Genomic DNA, 19,434 nt, shown 5'->3' with positions numbered 1-19,434 from the left:
GCATGGCACGGTGCCCCGGGACCATTCCATTGGTCCTTAAGTGAAATCTCCACCCGGACACCGGTCCATGCAAAACGAACTCGCCCATTGATTCTGACTCGGTCCTGTATATTGTTTAATTAGGTCACATGACCTTGATTTGACGCTTTTTCATCGAACTGTCCCGTTTTCTTTTGGTCAGCCGCACCATCCTCAGACACTTACTTTTACTTTTGGTCCAATTCTCATTTTTGTAAAATACTTCAAATAAAGGCTATAATTCAGGTCATGTCACATTATTAACCAAAACACAGGGCCCTAATGATGACAAATAATAATAGTAATTTGGTTGTTTTGATCCTAAAGTTACACCACAGAAAAGTGGCATTTAAAACATCTGGTTACTAAAACACTCCTTCAGAACAATGGATTTATGTGTATGTCTGATGTCCGTGTGGCATACAGTTTTTCTTTAAGGTACATAGCAGTGGTGGGCTTGTAAAGATGAAAACACAACAATTGTGAAAGCAAACATTTTATTTAATTCCAACAATAGCAGAAGTTGAATACTAACTATAATAGAAAAAAAGAAAAAAAAAACAGTCCAATTTCACCATTTATTGGGTACATTTTCCTCACAAATCACCACAGTGCAACTTCCCATGGATCCCAAATCTGAGCATGATGATGGGTTCATAGAGCTACAGTTCATGGTGTGATCAGTTTCAGCCTCAAATCGTGGATTTCACCACATTAACCCATTTAGTCCTCCTTATCGGCCAAGTCGTTCTGATCAAAGTACCTATGTAAAAAAAATATATGTGTATATATATATATGATTATCAAACAACAAGTTTTCCTGGCTGTGAGTTTTTGTGAAGTCAAATAACGTAGCTTACCTAGCAACAAGGCAGATCATCAAGTTTAGAGGAGACAACCTTTCATCTTCCTGGCTTTCCTGTAATGGTAAAGAAAGAAAAAATTAAGAATGACTATCATACCCTGTTCATCCTTATCAAACATTTGAGCATCTGCTGTATTTGAACATTTGAATTCTACCCATAAGGAAGTTGGTTTGTAACCTCTCATCTCAACATCCATTAATCCAGCCACTATATCATCCTACCAGATTGGCCCGCACTTCAGAACTCCGTCTGGCCAGCTGTCTTATTAGGGAATGTGCTTCAGGGAGAAGAGGTTTCTCAAGGCAAGCCAGCAGTGCATACAGCCATCTTCCCTAGAGAAGTTGAACACATATTAGCCATGAAAGCATCATGGTTGGGGTCAATTCCATTTAAAATTCCAGTCAATTCAGAAAGTAAACTGAAATTCCAAAGTCAAAAATTCTCTTCAATGCCTTTTCATTCGAGGCAATTTGGAATTGGGTTTACTTTCTGAATTTACTCGAATAGATATGAAATTGACCCCAAACATGGAAAGTATTAAAAATGCCAAATTGTGTTGATGACATTAAAGAAACTGAACTTACCAACTGCGGGACAAACTCTCTCTCTTCAAACCAGTTTATCAAGTACTCCAAAACTGCAGAGATTGTGGCCTAGTAGGGAAGGTATAATTGAGTGTCAAACACGAGTACCGTCATTGAAGTCATGATTAGAAGCATCAACTGATGAGGGAGGATTGCAGTGAGTGCCATGCCAATGCTGTGAAAACACTCACCTGATTTAATCTGCTCACTATACTAAGGAAAGGTGGAAAACCAACCTGGTGAAACAAGTGGTTAAATATCAGACGCATGATTAATGGAAAATTCTTTATACAAAAATCTTACATGATGTATATTATCTATGGTCAGATATTTCCACTATAACAGGGGTTCTTAAAGGGGAACTCTCAATCGCAATTTCAGCATTTGCCCAAAACCTTCAAATAATAAAAAATAAAATGCATTCAGATGAGAAGTTATGGCTTTAGACAGTTAGCTTACAGTGTTATGGCATTAAATTCCAAACATATATTGCCACTTGCGGTGTCAGTTCGAATCCCCCATGGGGCATAATTTATTTTTGTTGAAATGTGAAGTCACATTTATTTCAGTATTGTGTTGGGAAGAAAAGTGCAATCATCACCTTGAAAATTAAAATTAGGGGCTCAATTCAATTCAACCAGCATTGCAGTATTTAATCCAACTGTAAAATTAACTCACAGATGAGGTTTTTATACAGTACCCAAGACCACAACTACTACGAAGGCGACGCCTCTCACAGGTAGGCGTTCACTTTTCAGAATTAGAATGAATATTGTAAATAAAGCATATGAAGAAAAAAATATATCTGCCCAATGTGGGATTAGAACTCACAACTATTGAACTAAGAGCCAAACTATCATGGTTCAAACACACCAAAACAGTCGTGAAGAGGGCATCACAACACCTTTCCCCCCTCAGGAGACTGAAAAGATTTGGCTTGGGTCTCCAGATCCTCAAAAAGTTCTACAGCTGCACATTGAGAGCATCCTGACCGGTTGCATAACCGCCTGCTATGGCAACTGTTAGGCATCCGAGCGCAAGGCGCTACAGAAGGTAGTGCGTACGGCCCAGTACATCACTGGGGCCAAGTTTCCTGCTATCCAGGACCTATTTACTTGGCGGTGTCAGAGGAAGGCCGAAAAATTGTCAAAGACTCCAGTCAACCAAGCCATAGACTGTTCTCTCTGCTACCGCACAGCAAACGGTACCAGAGCACCAAGGCTCTTTAACAGCTTCTACCCCCAAGCCATAAGACTGCTGAACAATTAATCAAATTATTTTACACTGCTGCTACTCACTGTTTATTATCTATGCATAGTCACTTTACCCCTACCTAAATGTACAAATTACCTCGACTAACCTGTACTCCTGCACATTGACTCAGTACCGGTACCCCCTGTATATAGGCTCCCGAGTGGCACAGCGGTCTAAGGCAAGAGGCGTCACTATAGTACCTGGTTCGATTCTAGGCTGTATCACATCTGGCCGTGATTGGGAGTCCCGTAGGGCGGCTCACAATTGGCTCAGTGTTGTCCGGATTTGGCCGGAGTAGGCCGTCATTGGAAATAAGAATTTGTTCTTAAATTACTTGCCTAGTTAAATAAAGGTTCAATATATTTTTTTTATGTTTAAAAAAAATATAGCCTCTGTATTGTTATTTTATTGTGTTACTTTGTATTTTATTTTTTACTTTAGTTTATTTAGTAAATACTTTCTTAACTATTTCTTGAACTGCATTGTTGGTTAATACCTGTTGTATTCAGGTCATGTGACAAATACAATTTGATTTGAACTGTGTCATAGAGGCACCACCAATCAGTCATCACAACTGAGGAAAAAAACCAAATACTTTGACATGACCACCACTGTCATCTATTTCTTGTTACGATGGATGTAGACACGAATATAAATGTATAATCCTCATAGCCTACATGTTTTTTTCTCGTAAAAGCACAGTGTATGAAATGGTAAGCAAAAACATTGAATTTGGTCATGTGCGGAAATGTGCCTTACTGCATTTTGAATTTGGTGTAAGGTCAGTAGTTTAGTCATGGAAGTATCATTCAAAATATATTGGCACACTCCACTTAGCAAGACCATTGCCAAATTAGGCAAACTTTCACCTGCTTTTATAGTAAGCCTTGAGGTGGAACCACCCAGCACATCTTGAAGAGAGTGTATTTCATACCAACCCCTCCCTTGAGGTGGGACCACCCAGCACATCTAGAAGGGAATGTATTTCATACCAAACCCTCCCTTGACATGACGTAGAGGCACCTTCTCAAGGTGCCTCTACATCACAATTTCAATGGTAGAGTTGAACCGCTATGGGGAAAGAGATAGATTTACTGCTAAACTATTTAACTTTTGCAACAAACTGTCAAAAATGAAGACAATAAATGACATATGACTATAGTATACTCCAAAACATCTGGTTTTCAATTAAATAAATGTTTTTTCATTAAAGTTACTCTTTAAACTTTTTCAGCTCGAGCCCCAAATGAGAAATGTACCATCCTCCCATGACCCAAATCGTCCTCCCATGACCAAAATTAAGAAAAAATAGTGTGAGACTATAGATGTATTCTCATAACTCGTGACCCACTGCTCACATGCCCAGGGCCCGCTTTGGGTCTGGACCCATAGTTTAAGAAACCTGGTCTAAAAGATTACCTTCACATAATCAAGGGCTCGATCTTCAGCACCAGGGTCAATGGGAGGAGAGTTCAAATAAACATTTTCACCCAGGCAGAACTTTTTCCATTGTTCCTCCGCGTCCTGTTTTGGCTGGAGATAGACAAAACACATAGTTAGAGAGTGTATGTTGTATTTTACAATTCACTTTTACCAATAACAACAACAAAAAATCATAATCACCATTAACACATTGTCATCCAATGCATGACCACTCCAGTGTTGTCTATGCTTACTGATACTCTGCAAGTAGTAAAACATGATCAGAATAACTCACTTCAACCCAACGTGACAAATAAATTGAAATGTATAGGGGATAATACAATCTATAGTTACCTGTCTTATTTCTGAGAAGTTGCTGACTTGCTGTCGCTGCCATTTTAAACTCGGTGAAAATCCTTGAGGAGCAGCTTGGCAACCTGTGAGCTGCCAAATAAAAGTTGACAAGAAATTATACATACATAGTCAGATAGTCTCTAGTAGATAGGTAGGTAGATCTAGTAGGTAGATCTAGTAGATAGTCATAGTCAGATAGTCTCTAGTTACATTTTATTTGTGGCAGTGGCCTACCCTTATGGTGAAACTTACCGACACGTTCACTGATTGTTTCTTTCTCAATTTCTTTGGATCAATCTTCGCCACCACAACATCAGGACAGAGAGACGCCTCTAATCTGAAAAAAAGAGATAGGCAGCGTATTTTTTTATTACATGAATGCGTGTTTCCTGGGAATATGCGTGAAAACCATGAAAAGACAGTGCTATGCGGGACTTACTGAACCTGTCTCAAATACTCCTGGGGATTTCTTGGAGGCTCGTTTAGATTGAAGTCTTCGCCAGTGTCGCATATTTCCACAGGCAGAAGCCTGGGCATCAGTTCCTCCACGTCGGATTTCATGCTGAAACTCCAAATTATTTGCTCAGTGTCGGATTGATATACTGTTAGATTAACAGGCAACTAATGACACTTGTATTTACTACTGTACTTCTGTTATCACGTTATAAAGGTTGTTTTGTTGGATAAGGACACAAGTCTCACATCAAATTAAACTTTGACGCCATTTTGTTTCAAGTGCGAATCATGACGCGTTTAGAATGTGCCCGTTGCCATGGTTATTTAAAGATAACGCTACATGTTTATTTTGGCATTCCAAATTCCACAGGTCAAGGTCTACAACATAATTTTCCACGCGTTGCTTTCCAACATAATGACCAATAACATATTATTTTTTTCAACAAAATATACTACGTCATAATTACTGTACAAATAATTAAAATCACCTGAAGGGAGATACTTCTCCAATAAACATTGATTGTTTGTATTGCTTATAGATCAGCCCTTGCCTTGGTAAATTAAATCATTCTTGTTGCAAGCACTGTTGCCACGTTAATCATTACTCCTCAGTTACCTTGTATCTTGATTCCCTCCTCATTTAGCCATTGAAACATGTTTACTTGTTGAGATGTGACTGCAACAACGTGAAGGCAATGTTCATTTGGCACAATGGAATTCAACGCAACATGACTATTCAACTTGGAACACCATTTCACCACAGTTTTTTAACTACCCAGTTTCACTGTGGACCATTCTACATGACTGGACTTCCAGGGTCGATATGGCTGCTTCACAGATATACATTTGGACATTTACTATTTTCCTTTTTCCAACTCTAACTTGGGGATTGCTGTCTGACTTCAAAATTTGTGGCGACTCTGAATGTGAAAGTAAGTAGATAACAAGAAAATAAATGGTTAGGCTATGTGCAGCACATATTACAAATTAATTATTCATACATTACCTTATGTGGCTTTTGTGTGTATAGGCTTGCTGAGTCGGGTCAGGGCCACAAGAGATCACAGAGGAAAGGATTGTAGATTCCTGAACTTCAAAAAAGGGGATGTGATATTTGTTTACCACAAACTCTCTGGCAAAAGAGATGATTTATGGGCAGGAAGTGTAAGTGTTTTTTTTTTCACTGAAATCACATTGAATAACATATATTTTGTTGTATGTTTGTTATGCAATAATGTTTTGTGCCCTATGCTGTATTTCAGATTGACAGACAATTTGGTTATTTTCCAAAAGACGCTGTGAAAGTTGATGAAATTTATTCAAACACAGAGAAAGAAGTGGCCACACAGGTAATTTTTCCACTTTAGTACTCTATGAATTTTAGGCCTATTTAATGTATGGTTATACATGTGTATTGAAGGGTGAATAAGCAGTGCTTTAAATTATTTTGTTAAACACATTCTGTTAATTAAAGGTACTCTTATGTTCCTTTTAGAAACAAGACTTCTTCTGCATAGATGAGTATGGCTCATTAATTGATAATGACTCCAGTGAGTGGGACAATGAAGAAAATCTAGTTTCAGAATTTCAGGAAATCGCAGCCAATGATGCTCAGGATTCTAAAACTTCCAAAGATGCCTTTCTGTCCCAAAGTTTTGCACAGAGCAGTGATGAAACAGGAAACAAAGATGCCATTCAGGTCGTAATGGAAGACTTCTCTGATGATACCAAACCTGAACCTAGCGAACAAGATGGGTCTCAGTGGATTGGCTCTACAGTAACTGGATGGCTTAGTTTAGGTGGTGAAAACCCAGATGATAATCCCAAAGAAGACAACCCAGAACAAGAGTCTTTCAGGAGCAGGAAACTTGCTTTGGACATTGATGCGAACCAATTGAAGGAAGAGAAGAAAAATGCTGAAAACTCTGGCTGGTTTGGAGATGGACTGACTAGCGCCTTTGGTTTTGGTCAAAAAGCTCCAGAGGAGGAGAAGCCCATTGAAAAGGAAGTGGAAGAGCAACCCCCACCCTCTAACTCCTGGCTGAATATTGGCATTAGAGATGTCTTACATTTTGGTCAATCTAATCAGGATAAGGTTGAAGAGATAATAGAAGCAGCAGGCAGAGATGAATCGACAGGCACAATAGACCCACAGGACCTTGGCACAAGTCAGTCTCATCATGATGCCACAGTGGAGCAAATAAAAGAAACAGAGCACCAGAGAGATGATATCACTGGTAAGAAGGCAGAGAGAACAGAGACACACCCCTCAAAACCTGTTAAGGATTATAACCAAGAGGACCGTCATAGTCAGGAAGAAGATGGTGAGTTAAGAAAAGAGGAAGATGCAGGGTGGTATGGTAGCATCTATAACAATATTGTAGGCCTTTATGGAGAACAGGGTTATGTTGAGGAGGAGGAGGATATACTTATAGCTGAGGATGAAGAGGATAAAGATATCAGCCTTCAGTCAGAAACAGAGTCACAGTCTGTGTTCTCATCCATGTTTGACACTCTGGTATCACCGTTTCAGGCCGATACAACTAACAATTATAAAAATGCCCAAAGTGATGAGGTAACAGATATAAAACCGGCAGAAGCAGATGGAGATACAGAGACCTCCCTTACTTCTCAGACGGCTATCCCATATGATTCTACTGAGGCTTCTGTAGGTAGGAAGGATGATAATGATGGTAATGACAGCAATGAGGTTCCACATCCCCCTCCATTAGATATAGATACGGTTCAGAGTGCCAATAAAATACTTGAAACTAGCAAGTATATGTCTTTGTCCCACGACCCTCAATTACAAGACACAGACGGAATAGTGAATCTTGGAGTTGATCCTGAAAAAGCTATAGCTGAGATGGAAGTTGTTGATCAAGAGGAATTTCCCTCCTCTGATCATTCCAAGAAGTGGCACGTTGAGACCGATCCCATAGATAACACAGGGTTTATAAACATTATCCTTGACCCAGTGTTAGACTCAACTATACTAAATGCTGACGCTACAAGTAACAATCTTCTATCTGATAAAGGTAATGATGATGGGGGACGTTATATTGTGGACAAAGCATCTGAGAGAGAGGAAGCAGATTCAACTAATGAAGTTACTGAGACAGAGGGGATAGAACCAAAGAAAATAGTTGAAGTTGAGAGAGACCACGGGGATGAAGCTACTTTCTCTACACATGTCTTTGAATATACACAGAGCAATTCCGGACCCAATGCTAAAATTGAAATGTATCCTGACAGCTCAGATCTAGTTCCCCCTGAGACAGTAACAGGAAATGAACAGAGACAGACAGAAATCCTTGAGGAGGCAGACACAGAAAACATGTTAGTGGAAGATTTCATTCATGTCCACTGGGTGTCCCATGAATCTCAAAAAGACAGTGACGAGAAAAACGTCCTGAATGATAGATCTGGGATGACGGATGACCAGACGACAGCAAATGAGGACAGTAATCTGCCGCTAAATGACAGAAACCATACAGATGACAGTAATGAAATGCTGGAGGCATTCAAACAGCTACTTGGAAATAGCAAGTATATGTCTTTGTCCCACAACCCTCAATTACAGGACACAACCGGAATAGTGAATCTTGAAGATGATCGTGAAAAATCTATAGCTGAGATCAATGAAAATGATGAGCACGATTCTGCAGGTAGATTAGAGCTAGATGATGTCACTACTAATGAACCTGTCAGTTCCCAAGGAGGTGTAGAGCCAAAGCAATTAGTGTCGGACCCCAAACCAGACAATGAAGAGGATGTGAAAATATCAACTGTGCTCCCCGAAGCGCTTTTGCATGATAGTGATGAGAATGCCCTTAATCACCATCAAGAGAGTCCTGCTGCTGACCTTGCTGAAAATAGCCTGAATGATGTTGAGACTGATCATTCAGTTGGTCAGGATGCTTTAGAAGGATCAGGGATTCCAAATCTCTCTGATTCGATTCCTATTCAGACAAAAGCAGAAACACCGACAGAGGAGCTACCTAATGTATCAGAGGATACATCTGTAATGCATGCTGAGGTGGAGGACATTGACATTGACACTACAGGTATTGAAGTGGTATCCTCCAATCAGAAAGGAGACGACAGTATTCTAGTGCCTCAGAGCCCAGCAGAAGAGGACAATAGGGACAGAGTAGGGATGCTATATAGTCAGACAAGCATGCCAGGTACAGAGGATGCTTCAGTGCTGGAGGAGGTCACACAGACACCTGACCCCCATCTGCATGATACCCAGGACCCTCACATAGCTGAACTTATCCTGAACTTATCTTTAGTTGAACCGGTCAGAGTTGATCCAGTCATTGAAAATGTATCAGGAGTGGAAATACATCATTTGATTACCTCAAGTGGGGATGAGGAAAGTAAGGACAAGAATGAGAATACATTAGAGGTAACAGATAAGAATGTTCATTTTGGAGACATAGATTCAGTTTTGCTGAAAGACTGGTTATCTTCTAACTATGAGGAAAGTAATTCCAATGTAATGGAAGTTGTTGATCAAGAGGAATTTTCCTCCTCTGATCATTTCAAGGAGTGGCACGTTGAGGCCGATCCTGTAGATAACATAGGGATGATAAACATTACCCTTGACCCAGTGTTAGACTCAACTATACTAAATGCTGACACTACAAGTAACAATCTTCTATCTGATAAAGGTAATGATGATGGGGGACGTTATATTGTGGACAAAGCATCTGAGATAGAGGAAGCAGATTCAACTAAAGAAGTTACTGAGACAGAGGGGATAGAACCAGGGAAAATAGTTGAAGTTGAGAGAGACCATGGGGATCAAGCAACTCTCCCTACACATGTCTTTGAAAATACACAGAGCAGTTCCGAACCTGATGCTAAAATTGAAATGTATCCTGACAGCTCAGAGCTAGTTCCCCCTGAGACAGAAATTGGAAATGAACAACGACAGACAGAAATCCTTGAGGAGGCAGACACAGAAAACATGTCAGTAGAAGATTTCATTCATGTCCACAGGGAGTCCCATGAATCTCAAAAAGACAGTGATGAGAAAAACGTCCCGAATGATAGATCTGGGATGACGAGTGACCAGACGACAGCAATTGAGGACAATAATCTGCCGCTAGATGACAGGAATCACATCTCATCAGTCAGTAGCCAGGAAGTACATTCAAAAGGGACCAAAGGATTGTATAATGAGATCACTCTAGAAAACGAGAGAGCACAGGAATTAGGCCTACAGGATAGGGAAACCAATGATGGACGAAATAGCTTTGATCAGTCACATGCAGTTAGTCAGCTTTCCCCCACTGATGAAGCTTATGATGTCATTATTCAATCAGAGAAAACAATAGACCATGATACATTGTATTCAGGTGAGAATTTCCTCTCAGACAGTTGGTCTAATTATCAAGAAGCAACAGATGTAAAGAGCACAATTAGTGATGAAGATAGGCAGCAGGATTTTGAAAACGTGGACGTGATTGAGAAGGTTGATTTTGAGAAAATCAGTTATAGGGATATTGAATCTATTCACAATGTTGAAAGAGAGGGTGAGACTTCCACTTCTCACAGCGAACCCCCTGAAAAGCAAGACATGCCATCAGATCAGATAGTAGGCCTAGACCCCACTCAAGAAGAATTTGTGAACAAATCAACTTCTCACATTGAACCCCTTGAAAATCAAGACATGCCATCTGACCAGTATTCAGTAGGGCCCCCTCAAGAGGAAATTACAGACACATCAGTCAACAAGGGTACTAGGAGTTTCTTTGAAAATGCAATGGACTTTTTGATCCCAAGCACTGACTCCAAAGACTTAGAAGACCCAGAACCAAAGGGGCAAGAAGAGGAGGAACAAGAACCCCCACCTGATCTTCCTTACCTGGACCTCCATGAACCAGAACCACAGTCTCAGTCAACCTCAGTAGAAGACTCGGTGAAAGCTACAGCATTTTTGAAAGAATACAAGAATATCCAAAAGCAAATCAGCACATATGAAATAACTACTTTGTTGGACATGTTTGGGAAGCACAAATTCCTGTGGCTTGACTACAGCCTAGGAAGCTCAGAGACTTTTACTGATGGCCAAGATGGTGATAATGACCTAGCTATTATATCAGACTTTGAAAGGCTCCTGCAGTATCACATTGATGAGACAAAAACTCCATCTGGTGGAGTACTGGAGGATGAAGACCAATCCAGAAAATTTGTGTCATTACGAAAACTAGAAATACTCTTGTCAAACATAAAAAACAGATTCACCCAAGTGAAAGCACCTGTCAGTATAAAAGACAATCAAGGTACTACTCAAGTAGTATGAGAAACATTTATTGATTTTGGTTGCATGTCTCTTCCATGTCAATATTGAAAAGGTTAGCAGTTGTCAAAGTGTTATATCTGACAACCATTTATTGACAAGGTCTTACATGTTTTTTTTAAATTATTTGGTATCATAATGTCTATATGTTATCCAGCAGAAACAGACAAGACAAACTGCATCAATGATGATTGTTTAACTCGCAATGAAAACGAAGACCTAACCAACCTGAAAGGAGAACATTTCTCTGGGGAAGGAGACATCCAAACCCCAACACTAACAGACAAATGTAATGCATTTATGTCCATTCTTAAAAATAACATACTAATTATATAGATGAAAATAGTTCCATCTGTGGCTGGTAAAAATATATGATCAATTATTATGACACTCACTATTGTGTTATGTATACCTTTTAAATATATTTAACAGATAAACCTGAGCCTGCAGTGATGGAATATCTTTTTTCTTCTGCACGTCAAGTCACTGGTGATGCTGTTGCTCATATGCTGACAGTTAAGGCTCTTCTAAAATGGCTCACTATACAGGTAAGAAAGTTATATGACTACTATATCCCCCTTGTAATCTATTGAGATTAAATTAGCTAAACAGCCCATACATTTAAAATGATTGGACTGCACTATGGATGTCTCCATCATCCTCAATAGAATGTCATATTTTTCCATGACAGGGAACTTCGGTTGTGGCATTGGACTTAGACAAATACAGCACAATACACACATGACAATAATCATTGACTAGAAAAGCTGGTCCTTTAAAACCTCTGGTATGTGTCTCTGGTATGCAACATGTCATCTGCACTACCCCTATGAGTCATCCAACACTTTGAGGAGTTGTAGTTGGCTCTGGCTTCGGTGACAAGGCTTTTCCCCGCACTATGGTAATGCAATAATAACATGAGGACTTTAAATTGAGAATACAAATGGAGGTTCAGGATGTTGACCAGGTGAGTAAAGGGTAGTGTTTTGGACACTGGGGACAGCACTGAAAAGCTACAGGAAAGGTCAACACCCAACCAACAACAACAACTTGGCCTACTCTGATAGGGCAAGGCAGTTGACAGCAGAGGGACTTTGGTGACAATCTGTCTCAGCTGGAGAAAAATGTCAATTTTTCCTTGACTATTTAAGAATAGGGATGGAGGTTGACTAATATGTGTTGTTTTCCCACAATTTGCATGTTTCGTCAGGTTCAGTGTTACTTTAAATACGCCTCAGTCTGCCAGTGTGGCGTTCTACGATTGGTGACGTTGAGAATATACCAACTCAACGTTAGGCAGGAAGTGGGAGTGTTGTAACAATTACAAATAACTCTTTTGATTGAAAAGTCAGATAACATATATTATTGTGTAGGATTACAATTATATAAATCAATAAATATTCGTTTTAGGAAAAAATAACCGAAAGTGAGTCGTTTAAGTGAATTTGGCGTGCATAAAATAGCAACAACCTCCACCGTACGTTTCAGCGTCATGACGTTACCCGCTACTACTATCAGGTCCAAGTAACAGCTGAGCATTCGTTTTTTCAATGTTAGCAAACATGATCCTGAAAATAATATTTAAATGAAATATTCAACAAATGGAAGATCAAACAAGTGGCGAGACAGTCGCTACTCAAGTGACTGATTTCAAAATGACAGCAAGGACCTATTACACTATTGCCTTGGAGAAAGCGAACGATGTGAGTCACGTGTCATTATATCTTACGTTAATTTGGACCCATCACTGCTAAAAACATCAACTGGTGTTATCAAGCAAGCTAACCAACTAACGTTACTACATCATTTAATTCGTCAGAAAAGGCTTATCTAGCCAATGTCTCGTGTCTTGTTGGCTATGAGAGCACTGTTGCCTGGTAAGCTAGCTAAATACTTAGCTAGATAACTAGCTAACGGTTGTAGTTAGCTATCTGTCTAAGTAGCTGGCTAGCTAGTTAGCGTGTTGAGGCTCCTAAAAGCATTGACAATCACTTTACGTTTGAACTGTCATGTATCCACAATCCAGGGCCTGAAACAAAAATCTATAGCAGATCTATAATGATTATAAGTCATTTCTCTGATTTAGTTGATACTTTTTCAAAATTAGTATTATTATTTAATTTTTTTCCTACCTAGGTCCTGTCATCCCTTCCTGATGACATAAAGCCAGGTCCTGACCTGTATGGACTGCCATGGGAAGCGGTCATCGTCACTGCCTTACTAGGGTTGGGCACCCTCCTATTGTTCAGCTGCAGGTTCTACCAATGTGTAAGTTGTCTGATATTATGATCAGCATGCAAGTATAGGGATGAACAACCACGTTCTTTATTTTGATTGGAGAGTGACCAAGCTCACAAAATTCTTCCATTGTTTCCACAGATAAAGAGCAGACTGTATTCAAGCAAAGAGAGGCGGATGGGCCTGAAGGTGGCTGAACTATTAGATGAAAAGTGCAAAGTCCTTGAGACTTTGAGTGAGGTTCAACGAAATGTGAGGCCTATGTCAAATAAACCTGTGTGTGACTGACTAGATTTTCAAACTATTCAATGCAATTCCCTTTGAAATTACATGTTTTGTATGGACCTGTGTGTTATGAATGCCTTTGCTACTGTTTGTTTATTTATGTACCTTTTTAGTATGAAGAACTGGAAACTGCCCTGCGGAATAGTGGTATTTTGGCTCATGTCACAGAGAGAGAGAATCTGGAGGTAAGACAAAGATACTACATAGTATGATTGTTCTCAATACTGAAGAGACATTCCCATATATCACAGCTAAATAACACTGCCAAGTGGTATAAAAGGACTTGGTATGCGTGCGACTTTCAAGTCCCAGTAAAACTATAATGGTGTCCTCCTCAGGTGATGTCCCAGAGGCTGAAACAGTCAAATACACAGCTTGGAAATGATATAGAAAAGTTAAAGGAGGACCTGAATATCCAAAGAGCAATGAGGTTGCAGCAGGAGGAGACAGTGCGTTTGACTTAAGACTTTTTTTTTCTCATCACCTTTTTCTGTGTGTTGATGTTTATGCTTTGACATGTTTCAGCTATTGTTATTATTTTCCTCTTTGCTCTCATATTTCAGTTTGTTTTTGAGATCTGGTGTTGTGTGCAATTCTTCAGATTGCAGATATGCAGGAAACCTTGAAAACCTTAGAAGAAGAAACCAGGGACCTCAAGTCCCAGACAGAACAGGTAAAGTCTGATGTCCCCATTACAATGTTATATATTATGAACAAAATGTTAATTGTAATTCCTTCCCATAATGCATTTTAAATCTGACACAGTCAGAGCCAGGTTAGATGTAACTCATTCTGTTATCATTTCAGGCACAGACAACCCTGAAAATATTTGACATGAACAGTGAAAGGAATCAGAATAATCTGGAGGCAGCAAAAGAAGAGAAGGTGTTGCTCCAGGAGAAAAATGGCCAGGTATGTAACCTGACATCTAAAATGCCAATTTTCATCTATCTAGGCCTATTCACAAATCAGAGCCATAGATACAGTATCTATGTGGGTGGCTCTGTCACTAATAGTGGTGTATACTCCAGTTCCATATCAGCCTTTGTTGCCATTAATGCAAAACAAAGCATTTGAAGTTTCTTGTTACACAAAGAACCTGTAGGGGTTGTCCTGAACAGAAAGCACAAAGAGTCCTATAGTCTGGTGGGGTCCTCACCCTCTCCCCTCTTCCCACAGCTGGTCCAGGAGGCAGAGGGCTGGGGGGAGCGGATGAGTGAGCTGGAGGAGGAGATGAGGATGTGTGAGAGCTCCTACACTGGAATGCTGCAGGATGCTACCAACAAAGATGAGCGCATCAAGGTTTGCATTCATATTACTGCACTGGCAAAAACCACATGCAGTAAGATGTCTAAAACAAATATTTGTGTACCGTGCCCTGTACTGGAAAAACCAGTCAACACCCACTATGAAGATTACTTGGGGTTTCAACTGACCATAAGTTAAACACCCTAAATGGCTCAACCTATTTGAGGCTATGATAATCTTCATAATGGAAATCCTTTATTGCTTGTTATTTAATTATAATTTGTATGTACTGTGTTTTGTTGTGTATGTATGTATGTATGTATATATATATATATATGTATGTGTGTGTATATATATATGTGCAAATGTATTTGGACACCCCTTTTGAATTAGTGGATTTGAACGCACTAGTGAAATCGAACGCACAGCCATGCAATCTCCATCGACAAACATTGGCAGTAGAATGGCCTTACTGAAGAGCTTAGTGACTTCCAATGTGGCACTGTCATAGGATGGCACCTTTCCAACAAGTCAGTAAGTCAAATTTCTGCCTTGCTAGAGCTCCCCCGGTAAGCTCTGTCCTCGGCTTCAACACTCGCAACCGAGTTCCAAACTGCCTCTGGACTCAACGTCAGCACAATAACACACAAGCCTAAGATCACTATGCGCAATGCCAAGTGTTAGCTGGAGTGGTGTAAAGCTTGCCGCTATTTGACTCTGGAACAGTGGAAACGTGTTATCTGGAGTGATGAATCACGCTTCACCATCTGGCAATCTGACATACGAATCTGGGTTTGGGGCTGTTTTTCATGGTTCTGGTTAGGCCCCTTAGTTCCAGTGACGGGAAATCTTAATACGACAGCATACAATGACATTGTAGACAATTCTATGCTTCCATCTTTGTGGCAACAGTTTGGGGAAGGCCCTTTCCTGTCCAGCATAATGCACAAAGTGAGGTCCATACAGAAATGGTTTGTCAAGATCGGTGTGGAAGAACTTTACTGGCCTGTACAGAGCCCTAACCTCAATCCCATCAAACACATTTTGGATGAATTGAAACGAGTGGAGGCTGTTAGAGCAGCAAAGGGGGGGACCAACTCCACGTTAACGCCCATGATTTTGGAATGAGGTGTTCAACAAGCAGGTGTCAAAGTGCTTTTGGACATGTAGTGTGTGTTCTGTTTCATGTATACAACACAAGAAGTTCTCAAGACTAAAATAAAGTTTGAGTGGTAAAGCCTTCTCTCTCCATCAGTCCTTGACAGACTGCCTGTTGAAGATGAAGGACTGGGACTCAGTGCTGGAGGATGGCGCCAACAGGGAGGAGAGGAGTGGGACACAAGGGACAGAGAATGGAGAAGGACAAGGTGAGATTCTCTTGATGTACACAAGGCTGACCCCATTTTATTTATTTTTATTTCACCTTTATTTAACCAGGTAGGCCAGTTGAGAACAAGTTCTCATTTACAACTGCAACCTGGCCAAGATAAATTAAAGCAGTGCGACATAAACAACAGAGTTGCACATGGAATAAACAAACGTATAGTCAATAACACAATATAAAAAAATCTATGTACAGTGTGTGCAAATGACGTAAGGCAATAAATAGGCTGTCGTGGCGAAGTAATTACAATTTAGCAATGAAACACTGGAGTGATAGATGTGCAGAAGATAAATGTGCAAGTAGAGATACTGGGTGCAAAGGAGCAAAATAAATAACAGTATGGGGATGAGGTAGTTTGATGGGATATTTACAGATGGGCTATGTACAGCTGCTCTGACAGCTGATGCTTAAAGTTAGTGAGGGAGATATGAGTCTCCAGCTTCAGTGATTTTTGTAATTCGTTCAAGTCATTGTCAGCAGAGAACTGTAAGGAAAGGAGGAATTGGCTTTGGAGGTATCGTGACATTGTATTAGTTAATGTGATGACTGCTCATCGAATGATTAAAGGTTTCTAATTGCGTGATTAACTGAATCAAGCGATTATTAACTCATTAACCTTGGGCACCCTGGGAAAATTAGTTTTATTGAGTTTCAATTTCCCAGATTAACAAAGAATATCGATTTCACAACAGCCGCTAATTAACCAGTTACCTCTACAGTCTCGTTCTGAACGTCGCATAATCCGGGAATATGCACGGACCCGGGTCTCACCAATGAGTTCGTACCACACCAATCTTAGTTGAGTATTTATTTACTATAAAGCTAAAATGATGATAAAAGATACACAAAAACACATTCTAGGCTATTGATTAGGACTTAGTATAACGGGCCAACACACTATGGCGCGTGTTACCCAAAATGGGGATTTAAAAGAGAGCGAAAAAGAAAGTACACGAGAGACATATACATTTGGGTGAATTTGTCAACTATGCTTATTCTTAGCCTTGCCCCCAAACTGCCGCTCTTATGGGTCAGAATATAATGATGTAATTACGTGGGGAAGGTCTCTGTGGATTCTCCGCGTGGGGATGGTCTCCGTGGATTCTCCGCGTGGACCGTTCAGGCTGCTCAATGACTCACTTCTCCGGTGCAACTCTGGTCGTCCTCACGATGTCAGTGTCCTTTTGACTTAGGAGTCTGTTCCCTCACCCTTGTTCTGGAAGGGCTCTTCTGAGGACAGACAGCTCAGCGCTCACAGCGTAGGAATGAAACAGTGTAGATGACATGATTCGATGGGAGGTGGAGGCTAGGTGGTTCGACTTGAATTCACCCTCTTAGACACAGCTACTCATCCGTAGCTTGGGTAGAAAAATATTTCTTTGTCTTCAAACTTGTGTTGCGTTTTGGGTTCGTTGACTTTTTAGACCTTGGGTCACTTAGTCTTATCTGTAAATTCTTCACTCACAGGTTTTAAACCCTCGGGTCAGAAGTGGGCGTAACCGCCTTTAGGGCAATTCTCTGGGCGTACCAAGTTAAGAGGCAAGGTCTAGATTTGACTCAAATCCAATTTTAGACAACTAACTTCACATTTCATCTTTACCAAAACATCCTCTTTGATTTGGACATTTTCCATACAACGTACAATGTATTAACATCAAACATATACTAGGTAAACTGTTGTCGTTACAATGTTTTCGTAATAACTTCACCTATTAATAACAAAACAAAAATGACATACATTTTCATATTCCATCTATTGTCATGACCACCATTGTGGCTGACGGAAACCATTGTTCCAAAGTCCCTTTATTTCATGTTTAAGGTTCTCCATAGTAACAGGACAAAAGGAATTTGTCTGTGGCCTAAGATTTACCAGGGGCGTGAGGGGTCATAAAAAACCCACATCTTCAGACCCCTAGATCTCTCCTCTGTTGGGGTTGAGAGATAATCTGTAGGGTTGAGGTCTCCTGTAACCTGACCTGATCAGGACAGTCATGACAATGGTGACCAGTGAAATATACCTGCTGGAGCGTGTGCTACAGGTGGGTGCTGCTATGGTGACCAGTGAGCTGACATAAGACTGGGCTTTACCTAGCAAAGACTTGTAGATGACCTGGAGCCAGTGGGTTTGGTGACGAATCTGATGTGAGGGCCGGCCAACGAGAGCATACAGGTCGCAGTGGTGGGTAGTATATGGGGCTTTGGTGACAAAACGGATGGCACTGTGTTAGACTGCATCCAATTTGCTGAGTAGAGTGTTGAAGGCTATTTTGTAAATGACACCGCTGAAGTCAAGGATCGGTAGGATGGTCAGTTTTACGAGGGTAAGTTTGGCAGCATGAGTGAAGGAGGCTTTGTTGTGAAATTGGAAGCCGATTCAATTTTGGATTGGAGATGCTTAATGTGAGTCTGGGAGGAGTTTATAGTCTAACCAGACACCTAGGTAGTTGTCCACATATTCTAAGTTAGAACCGTCCAGAGTAGTGATGCTGGACAGGCGGGCAGGTGCGGGCAGCGATCGGTTGAAGAGCATGCATTTAGTTTTACTTTAATTAAGAGCGGTTGGGAGGCCATGAAAGGAGAGTAAAGGCATGGTCAGCAGGCTTTTTCTCACCATCTCTTTGGATCGATATGCACAGCCATCATTGGATATTTTTATTTTTAAGGAGTCAAGATATTGACTGAGGGATGTGTCTACATATGTGTGTGTGTCTTCCCAGATTTAACTTATTTGTTTGTATTTTTTGGTCCACAGATAACCATCAACGACGAAGAATACAGAAACTCATTCATGCAGCCAAGGTATGTCTTCTCTTCAACAACTGAAATTATGGCTTAAAAACAACTCTTATCAGCGATAAATGGAAGATATGAGACTTTCTTTTTTTTCTTCTCTTTAGATGAATGCAGACTTGAAGTCGGTGGATGAAGACAAGGACAGGGTGTTTGCTAAACTAGCAGATGAAGTCAAGGCCAAGGAGGACCTCCAAGGTAAGCAGAGTAGTCAGCTGTTCA

General features: G+C 40.4%; 2 protein-coding genes across 10 annotated transcripts in view; one reads left to right on the top strand and one right to left on the bottom strand.

The window, feature by feature from the left end:
- Window positions 1-498: 498 nt before the first annotated feature.
- Window positions 499-5,773, bottom strand: gemin2 (gem (nuclear organelle) associated protein 2). The gene is made up of 10 exons (XM_029675766.2): window positions 4,938-5,773; window positions 4,751-4,835; window positions 4,499-4,588; window positions 4,346-4,405; window positions 4,142-4,255; window positions 1,660-1,704; window positions 1,469-1,537; window positions 1,106-1,216; window positions 879-937; window positions 499-781 (listed from the first exon to the last, which is right to left on the bottom strand). Exons 1-10 carry the CDS (start codon window positions 5,057-5,059, stop codon window positions 742-744), a joined length of 795 nt encoding a protein of 264 aa, XP_029531626.1. The 5' UTR covers window positions 5,060-5,773; the 3' UTR covers window positions 499-741.
- mia2 (MIA SH3 domain ER export factor 2) overlaps window positions 5,545-19,434 on the top strand; it is a 27,169-nt gene continuing 13,279 nt past the window's right edge. Inside the window, exons 1-16 of one of the 9 annotated variants that reach the window (XM_065025759.1) lie at window positions 5,545-5,886; window positions 5,985-6,118; window positions 6,217-6,303; window positions 6,450-11,247; window positions 11,422-11,553; window positions 11,697-11,812; window positions 13,401-13,532; window positions 13,644-13,754; window positions 13,901-13,972; window positions 14,126-14,236; window positions 14,389-14,460; window positions 14,595-14,699; window positions 14,967-15,089; window positions 16,291-16,402; window positions 19,175-19,221; window positions 19,320-19,410. In XM_065025759.1, the coding sequence (XP_064881831.1) occupies window positions 5,778-5,886; window positions 5,985-6,118; window positions 6,217-6,303; window positions 6,450-11,247; window positions 11,422-11,553; window positions 11,697-11,812; window positions 13,401-13,532; window positions 13,644-13,754; window positions 13,901-13,972; window positions 14,126-14,236; window positions 14,389-14,460; window positions 14,595-14,699; window positions 14,967-15,089; window positions 16,291-16,402; window positions 19,175-19,221; window positions 19,320-19,410 (6,352 nt within the window). In that variant the 5' untranslated portion in view covers window positions 5,545-5,777. Of the gene's footprint in view, window positions 5,887-5,984; window positions 6,119-6,216; window positions 6,304-6,449; window positions 11,248-11,421; window positions 11,554-11,696; window positions 11,813-12,129; window positions 12,232-12,750; window positions 12,968-13,400; window positions 13,533-13,643; window positions 13,755-13,900; window positions 13,973-14,125; window positions 14,237-14,388; window positions 14,461-14,594; window positions 14,700-14,966; window positions 15,090-16,290; window positions 16,403-19,174; window positions 19,222-19,319; window positions 19,411-19,434 lie in introns of those variants that run through there. The other 8 variants (XM_065025758.1, XM_065025757.1, XM_065025761.1 and 5 more) reach the window with 8 other exon arrangements.

Source organism: Oncorhynchus nerka, linkage group LG12 (genome assembly GCF_034236695.1).
Source record: "Oncorhynchus nerka isolate Pitt River linkage group LG12, Oner_Uvic_2.0, whole genome shotgun sequence".
Lineage (NCBI taxonomy): Eukaryota > Metazoa > Chordata > Actinopteri > Salmoniformes > Salmonidae > Oncorhynchus > Oncorhynchus nerka.
Note: the sequence above shows the minus strand (reverse complement) of the source record. Positions and strands in the feature narration are given on the sequence as shown.

What these genes read in the sequence shown, in the direction of transcription:
- gemin2 (XM_029675766.2), bottom strand. Translation starts at nt 5,059, where the DNA reads ATGAAATCCGACGTGGAGGAACTGATGCCCAGGCTTCTGCCTGTGGAA. An exon ending in ACTTCTCAGAAATAAGACAG is followed by an intron (nt 4,406 to 4,498) that starts GTAACTATAGAT and finishes TACTACTTGCAG; the next exon opens with AGTATCAGTAAGCATAGACA. An exon ending in TGGATGACAATGTGTTAATG is followed by an intron (nt 4,256 to 4,345) that starts GTGATTATGATT and finishes GTCTATCTCCAG; the next exon opens with CCAAAACAGGACGCGGAGGA.